This window comes from Centroberyx affinis, unplaced genomic scaffold (genome assembly GCF_046629955.1).
Source record: "Centroberyx affinis isolate AG114_WGS23_722 - 3 ecotype Tasmania unplaced genomic scaffold, CSIRO-AGI_Caff_v1 ptg000697l_1, whole genome shotgun sequence".
Lineage (NCBI taxonomy): Eukaryota > Metazoa > Chordata > Actinopteri > Beryciformes > Berycidae > Centroberyx > Centroberyx affinis.
In genome coordinates this window covers 103,096-111,887 of record NW_027279316.1, presented here as the reverse complement: position 1 = coordinate 111,887, position 8,792 = coordinate 103,096, and the positions used below count along the sequence as shown (strand labels likewise).

The window sequence follows — 8,792 nt, the reverse complement described above, 5'->3', positions numbered from 1 at the left end:
CTGCTGTAAATCATTCTTTATTTCTTCTGAAATCTGATATCTTCCTTGTTAAAAAAAACATCTATATTATACATTACACTACTGAAATACTCATATGTATATGTATGTTTTAGTTATAAATACATAATTCACAGGAAATTTAGAAAAAGTAAGAGCTTGCAAAAACCCCACACACCCAATTAAGATCTAAAATAATAAAAAACATGTTCATGCTACATTATTAGTGCTATCCCCACAGCTGAGAGGCACCATTGCTTATCACTGGCACTTGTGCTGACAGTCCTCTCTCTGTACTACACCTCTCTGGAGTAGTGTGCTTTCCTCCTGTGGATTGCCACTCCTATGCTAACCAACAGTGCCACTGCCAGGAGACCAACAGCCACTGCAAGAGCTGTGATGATGCCTGTGGGAGAGAACAACATAAGAATGAGGGTGAGAGTCACTGTATTCAGTAGGTAGAGACACACAGTATACAGGTGTAAACACATTGCAGAAAAGCCTTAACAATGGCAAATAATGCTTTGAAATAAAAGCAAATGCAAGGCAAAGCAAGTATAATAATATGTCACATTTTCAGAATGACAACTCCCCTACCTGTGCTCGCCCATCTGGGTCTGAGCCCGCACTCGGCGTCCCAGTCCTCTGCCACCACCTCCCGCACCAGCTCAGTGAACAAGGACAAAGGGCAGGGGTTCAGCCCATTGCATCCTGGCACAGGGTTCGGGAACGGGTCGCGCCAGGAGTCGTTGCGGTAATACAGCTCCAGAGAATAGGATCTGGGGAATTATTAGGATGAGCACAATGAGATGACACACATTTCTGCAAAGTGTTATGTAAGTGGCTTTGTATCATGCGCTTAATTGGCCATTGCATTCCTGGATCGCTGCCAGGTTTTCATTTAATTGAAAAGGAAAACAGAAATGAATTTGAATGGTGTGGAGTGGCAAAACAATGGAATGAAATTAATCTAAATGAGGTGCATTTGGGCCATCTGACCTACATAGTTAAATATGCAAAGAGAAAAATGCATGCAATAATGTTAGAAGCACTGCATTACCCATCATACTCCTGGTAGAACTCAAAGAGTTGACAGGCAGCATAAGGAGGAAGAAGGCCGTTGTACACATCCAGAGCAGCCTGGAGGGTGATGAGTGTGGAGTCGTGCTGGAATGAGAAACAAACATGTCAAATCAAATGGATTAGACGTTGTATACTGAATATTCACATTGTATCAAAAGGATGTGTGTGTGTACATGTGTATCTGGATGTATAATGTACGAGTGAGGAGATATGTGAGACAGAAGTTTGCATAAAATATGTGTGAGTTGTGTGTTTCTGTGTGTGTTTTGTATGAGCCGAAACACTAAACTTACAGCTGAGTACATGATGAATTTGAGCGTGCTCCCTTGCTCTACAGCCTTGGAGAAATTCCTCAGGATGGCATTCAGTAGGACCCCTGGTAAATGAACAGTGTGTCAACCGTACAAATGAAATTTACCCAGGCACCAACACAAACAATCCCCTTGACCTTATTCAACATCTTGTCTTAGCGCTGTAATCATCCTTGTCCCATTAGCTATTATGTGCTAATATGCTTTTGGGAAACCTGACCCAACACATTACATCATCTGAGGCATAAACAAAGCCTCAGCCAACAGTCACAACATTACATATATCTAGCCATTATACTCTAATAATCCTCTTTTAGAACAGTGCTTTTAATTAATTGCCCCTCATTTGAATTCTCACCCCCCGAGAGCCTGGCCTTCTCTTTGCGCTTATGACTGAGGATACTGTACATGACCTCAAAAGATGCTATTTTCCTCAGGGTGTCGAGAACTTCTTGGGTGGCCCAGCGTGGGAGGGTCAGGTTGTGGATCCTCTACAAGAGAAAATAGCATTCATTACCCTGCATCACTCTTATAGCCACATTACACAACACATGAGTCACAACAAAGGGGTCTAAATGGCTGTATTTCATCGTTTCTGTTATCCCGGCTATTTTTAGTGCATGTCTGAAAATAACAGATGCTCATTTCGCAAGTGTGAATGAGCGTATTCAACCTGGCCCAGAATCCACCTATCTCGTAATGGTTTAATTATCATTTCAATATGCTGTGCTATTCATGTCATATGTATAAAGATGATTTCCCTGCGCCCCAACCCCCATCTCTCTGCAGATGTGTTGAAGACAGCAGATCTGTCTCGCGCTCTCTCTCTCTCTCTCTCTCTCTCGCTCTCTCACTCTCTCTGCCATGATGCAGCTGGTATCTGTATCTGTTATTGAAGCATTTATAACCGCGTAATAGTACAAAGGTCGCATTACTCCATAGTCTTAATGTGTCTGTGTGTGTATGTATGCGCAGTTGCTGTGATAAAACATTGTATACCTGACAGGTTAGAGTGTCGTAGACCCTCCATATTTTTCTGCCAACCAGTCTGGACATGGGGTAGCCAGTGTGGTTGGAAAGTTCTTCCACAAAATACTGCAAGGTGAAGAAATGAGTGAGAACATTACATTCTGCTCTCCACTCTGACTGATAATGTTCCAGGCAATACAACACTTTAATTAGCTTTGTTCCAGATAATGTGAAACTTAACTAAACTTGTGCTGTTTCTGCAGGTGCACTAATAAAATGTCACTCCTTTGATCTCATTCATTGTAATTCAAAACGGAACACAGTAGCTTATTAATGTTATGGATTATTATTGTCTGTTGATGCAATGATTGTTTTTCAGAGCTATAACCTTTGGTCAGGCAAGATAGAAAAAAAATGGCACCATTTTGGTTCCTGAGTTTCACTTGCAGGTTGTGTGCCTCCAGCAGAGGGTGGTAAAATTCAATGCAGGAGGCCCTCAGTTGACGTCAGACACCTCCTTAATAGGCAGCACGAAGGGACTCAGTTTAATTAAAACCTTTTCATTGTAATTCTCGATCTAATTCAATCCAACCGTTAATTAGCGTCTCTGAGAATGTGAGAAATTGCACCGTGCAGCTTTTTGGAGGCTCTGGAGTCACCGTGCCTGAGAAAATCACTTGAGAGGACATGATGTCTCCAGCATAACTAACAGGTCCGTTGGAGGTGCTGATAACTTTGGCACTGATAACTGTGAAGTATATGAATTCACTGTTTTACAGAGATTTACATCTTTCAATCTTAGTTACAGTAATGTCACAAATCAACGTGTGAAGAGGTAGAAAAGAGGCAGCCGAGAAAAGAAAAAGAGGTAGCGTTCTCAGCAATACAGTGTGATACAGCAGAGTTACAAACACGTTTTCAGTGGATGGCAGACCCATGACACATGGAAAAGTAATGTTATGAGTTTCAACACAAGCTGAACTGTGGGTAGAAAGTTCCTGTTGTTGAACAGATGCTGAGAATGAGTTACAATACAGTACATTGAGGTTTTTGTCCGCTTTCGTGGTTTGTCTTACCTGGTGAGCCCTTAGGAATCTCTGGTAGGGCCCACTCTCAAAGGTCTGAGTCATCAGCTCTCTGAACTTTGGGCAGTCTTTACCCGGGGATTTCAGAAGCTTAAGAAATCCAAAACAACAGCACAACATCACTAAAAATAATACACATTTGTCTTGCAGTTATGTTCATCTCTACTGCAAAAACATCCATCTTAAGGAGTCGCTTAGTCTCATATTCAGCCTTCAAATCTTATTTTTTTTAAATGAAGAGAAAGATTCTGCCATTGGGGTGAGATATCTCCACTTGTTTCCAATACAGTTTCACTTGTTTTAGGAATTTTCTAGAAATGAGTGTCAATATCTTAACCACTGCAATAACCACTGCACTATTATCAAGACATTTACTTGTTTCTATAAAATTCTTGAAACAAGTTGATTTGCATCGGAAGCAAGTGAAGGTATCAAGCCCCATTGGCAGATTTTTTCCACGTGCTTTAAGAAAATTACAATTCTCTTCTGTCTCTCACTCTCATGCCAGCTTCACAGCCTGGCATGCGAGCCAGATAGAGCTACAGAAGGGAACTCAGATTACTCCTACTTGGACAAGTTTCTGTCCAGCTGTGTAAATGGTTGCTGGGTAAAGGGAAATGTTTATGTGGCACAGCGGCCCACCTTGTCCTGGGCCCTAGGGATGGTGTGCACTGGAATGGGCCGCCACGGTAACTGGGGCATGATGGGAGGTGGGCGTCTGTTTGGGGGGAACATCCCAGCCAGGCAGGCCTGAGCACTCATCAGAGTCCGGTCGTAGTCGGTACTCCGTACGTATAACTATTGGGAAGAAGGGGGGAACAAAGTATTAGAGTGGATGAATAGCTGCAACTAGAATTGGAGCTAGTAGTAGGCTTAGTGTGTGTGTCAGAATAAACAGGCAAACCAAATGCAGGCAGCAAAGCAATAATATATCATGAGTGAGTTTTATTAAACAAAGGTATTCCCTTTTAACATGAAGAGGAGGGGAGTCAGAAGAAATCCAAACGGATGAGAGAGGGGGGAAAAAAGAGATCCATCTTGCTGTGATCTCTTCTGACATCAGCCTTCGCTCGTCTATATCTCTCTGTCACCCTGTGTCAGGTTTTCGCACACAGTAAATCACGCTGATAAGGTTGGATGTTCCTGTGATGCCAAAAATGCTTCTTTTTTTCTTTTGTTAAATTAAAGCAGACATGACAGTGCGGGGAAAGGTACAGTACAAGTTGACTGAGACTTGGGCGACAAATCGTCGACGACAGGTACTGAGGAGACTTGTTATTTTCGTGGTAATTGCATGTTATTTAAGAGAGGGAAGGAGGGAGGGAGAGAGGGAGAGAAGAGGGCTGAACACAGGGATGGGGAGAGGGAGGGGAAGGGAGGGAGGCTGGAGTGGGGGGAAGAAAAAAAAAGGAAGACAGTGAGTGGAGATGAGCAGACAGAGACAGGAAAAGAAAACGTAAATCGTATCTTCATAATGGCAGTATGCTGAGCGTGCAGCCCGAGGGCACACCGAGCCAACATGCATGCAGCCGACTCTACTGTACATGGAGCCTGGGGGCGTGATTAGCCCACATGTTACGGCATATCGCAAGGCCACGGCGGTGATATCACCAATATGAGTCATGCTCGTTAACGTACAGCCATTACTAACAGTGGCTGGCCACACATGAACAAGCCTTCATTTCACATGTTGGAGCGAGAGCACAGGATTAAGCGACACTGAATGGATGCAAGTAGGCACACAAGGAACCACGGCTCAAGGCCATGAACGAAAATGAAGAAAACAAAAATGCACACACTCACACACACACACACACCTACCGATGTGCCCACACAAACACACCTACCTCTTTGTTGTTGTAGTCCTCGCTGAGAAAGCGTCCATAGCGCCTCCTCAGAAACCTGCCCAGCTCAAACTGTTGCTTCATCCCCAGCTGAGAGGAAAGTAGGATTTAAACCATGTTAATTTTTGTAAAATCTGGGCCTTTGTACATCTAAGAGACCTCTAGCTAAAGAGAGATTTCCTCTATTTGTTAAATTCAAAGCCAGATTTGACCTATTTACATAAAACAACAAAATTCTCTTCTTCTACAGGCCTCCCAGAGCCAAATAAAAAAGAATAATTCTCACCACTGTAAACAGACTAATTGCCTGAGTGAAGAACAATGTTACAGTAGGAAGGCAACTCTAACAAAACTTGCAGGAGAAGGCGTTTAATTAAAACTCTCTACAAGATTTTTTCCTCTCTTAGGCCTTTTCACAAGTTAATCATTAGTGTATTAGACATTGTTTTATTATGTAACTTCCATCATAACTACAATATAATTGATTTGATACATCTAAAGCTACTGTACCTAAGCATTCAGGAACATATAGGGATAGAGTTCAAAAGGAGCTCAGGCTCTTGTCTTCATTGTACTGATAATCACAAAGTGCCCTCTAATGTGTTCATTAGTGTATTTTGAGATGAAGATATTTATTTTATATCTTACAGGCTAACCATTTAAAAATATATGACACCTAAAAAGCCCCACTATTTTTTGTTTGCCAAACATAATCATAACATCATAACTAATAATATTACACATATTATCCTATTTCCTATCCTGACACACACACACACGCAAAGACACACACACACACACACACACACATACACAAAAACATCACCATCATCTACATGAAGTGTCCTTCCAGTAGGAGGCAGTACCTCAGTCAGCTGTCCGAAGCCCTGAGCCCACACTTCCTCCCCATGAGGATCTCTGGGATACGACTCAATGGGTGATCGATCGCCGTGTCGGAACACCTTAAAAGTCATAACAGATTATGTCACATGGATTCAGATTACATGGTGCCGCATCAGCTATTACACTGTGTACTTAAAGGAGAAATCCACCCTGAAATAGAAATCAATTCTTGGACAGTCCAGTCTGGATATGAGACACAACAGAATCATTTTGATGAAGTCATCAAGACACAAATCCTAGAGCTGCTCCATTATCATTAAGATACCGACTTTTTGAACACTGACATTACACAAGCTGATTATACAGGGATGTGGACACATTTTCTGGTTCTTCTACAATAACATTAAGCTCATTTGGGTGTAAAAGCTCCAACAAAGGCAGCCTGCAAAGTCAAGTCGACAAAGTCAGTCTCCAATTCACTGTCAGTGGAGCAGCTCCAGTTTTTCTATTTTAATGACATTACATGGGAGGTGACCTTGCTTCTGGAGATATTCATATTTATAAATATAAATTATTGCGTTATTTTATTTCACCTTCGTTTAACCAGGCAGGATATGAAGAACAAAGTCTTGTTTACAATGAAAGCTTTGACAGACCACTGAGGGGCTGGGATTTAGCTCAGCTCAACTCAGCTCGACTCGATTCGACTCGACTCGACTCGGCTCAACTCAACTCAACTCAACTCAGCTGAACTCAAGTAATAAAATACAATTAAATGTAATTAATAAAAAAATTAAATTAAAAAACAAATGAATTAATAAAAATGTTCAGTTAAAGAATAAATGAATTAATAACAAAATGAAATGAGGATACATGGGCTGATGAAGCAATTAATATCAGTTCACAAGGTATCAGCCAAAGTAATTAACAGAAAAGAGATAATATTTTTTAACAGATAAGGTAACAGACATAATAACAGTCAGTAACAATGTGACAAACACAGTAAGGTAACATACATAAGGTAACTAACAGATAAGGTACCTAAAAAACAGATAACAAAAAAATGTTGTCATGTTATTAGAAAAACATAGGCTAAGTGAATCCAATTTTAAGTTGGGTTTTCACTTCAACTCTTCAATGGTCTTTCTCATTCTTTTGTTGCACTACAGTGTGAAAGGGAGATATGCAAAGAGGTTTATAAAAGAAGCTGTAGTGTCTGGGAGAGATATGCTTGACACTGTTCAAGTTTAGGCTCAAAGTAATCCTTTGTCAAATAATGCGTAAATATAATAATGCTCTCTGAGCAAATAATACAGTGTAATCATTTAAGAGGAGCAAAGCAACAACATAGTCTCATGATGGGAAGTGGCTTCCAGATGAAACTGAAGTAATGGTATTCATTCCCCAAAAAAAACATTGTCAGCAGTAATATTATACCATCATGTTGGATGTGAATGCCTTCTGTCCCTGATATAGAACTTAAGATTAAAATGCAATACGATGCCCAAATGTCATTATTGATTTCTATGGACAGAGAAAAAAGACTTACAGCTACGACAAACTTCAGCACACGGCATTCAGTCAAGGAGAAGCAGCAGAGAAGGAGCAGACACCCAAAACTTTTCTGGGATTTCCACATGTTTTCAGGTGTCAATCTCCACCTCCTTCACAGAGTCCTCCTGCTGATATGATGGAAGTAATGTCAACAAACAAGAAAACTGGACCACATGCGGTTAGAGAGAATTAGGAAGAGATATGAGTAAATTATGTATATACTTATAAATCTGAACTTTCATTCGGGCCTGTATTTTTCATCATAAGATATTGATAGCAAGATGTAGCGCACAATTGATCTTTTAGATCACATAATTCTAACTTATAAATAGATAATTAATCCTAATGAAATATGTATACTAGGTCATCAGTCCATTTCCAATGTACTGTAATATTCTCTCCAGAATTTATAGCATCTTAAATATTTGGTAAGGATTTATGAATTCTTAACATGTACAGTGTAATGTAATGTAACATAATGTAAAACTGAAATGTCAAAAAAAAGGAACATTGCAGATCATGGAAACGAGCATGTTCACTTACCTCAGCATACTTGGTCACACATTTTGCCGTTTGAGTCAAATGAATGAGAGAGAGGAGCACTCTGCTGTGAATCCAATATCTTCAGCCATACCCAGATGTGATTTGACATTAAGTGCATGTTCCTCTAAAGGAGACTCTGCTTTTATAGCCCTCCTACCTGACCTCCTCTCCCTCTCCCTCTCCCTCTCTCTCCCCGGGGATTTCTGGTCCCAATCTACTTCATCGTCCACCAGAGTCAAAATCACTGTCTCTGCCAATTCCCCTCTGTCTGGTGATATGACAGCCCACCCTGGCAGATATATTTGAGTCAGCTTTTGATCTTAAGGATGCATGTTGAGCCCCTCAAAGTGGATAACTCCACTTTAGAGCTACATACACACATGCTAAAGCATACTTAAAGTTATATGGTGACATTGACAAACAAATGGGTTAAGTGTAGACACACCCACCTGGCAGTTCTCAAATTGTGCTCCTGTGTGCATAAACACACACACACACATACACACACACTAGCCCAAGGCCACAAACACTCATTATAACTTGCTATGTCATCCGCCATGGGT

The 8,792-nt window shown here is 40.9% G+C and overlaps 1 protein-coding gene across 2 annotated transcripts; it reads right to left on the bottom strand.

Annotated features, from left to right (window-relative positions):
- Position 1: 1 nt before the first annotated feature.
- LOC139644047 (testicular acid phosphatase homolog) lies at positions 2 to 8,403 on the bottom strand. 2 transcript variants are annotated; one of them, XM_071519410.1, is made up of 12 exons: positions 8,230 to 8,403; positions 7,682 to 7,811; positions 6,156 to 6,251; positions 5,293 to 5,379; positions 4,088 to 4,243; positions 3,437 to 3,535; positions 2,391 to 2,486; positions 1,750 to 1,882; positions 1,374 to 1,456; positions 1,058 to 1,164; positions 595 to 776; positions 2 to 403 (listed from the first exon to the last, which is right to left on the bottom strand). In XM_071519410.1, exons 2-12 carry the CDS (start codon positions 7,769 to 7,771, stop codon positions 294 to 296), a joined length of 1,239 nt encoding a protein of 412 aa, XP_071375511.1. In that variant the 5' UTR covers positions 7,772 to 7,811; positions 8,230 to 8,403; the 3' UTR covers positions 2 to 293. The 2 variants fall into 2 exon arrangements, with proteins under 2 accessions (XP_071375511.1, XP_071375510.1); XM_071519409.1 differs by having other exon boundaries at positions 7,682 to 7,814; positions 8,230 to 8,402.
- Between the last annotated feature and the right edge of the window lie 389 nt (positions 8,404 to 8,792).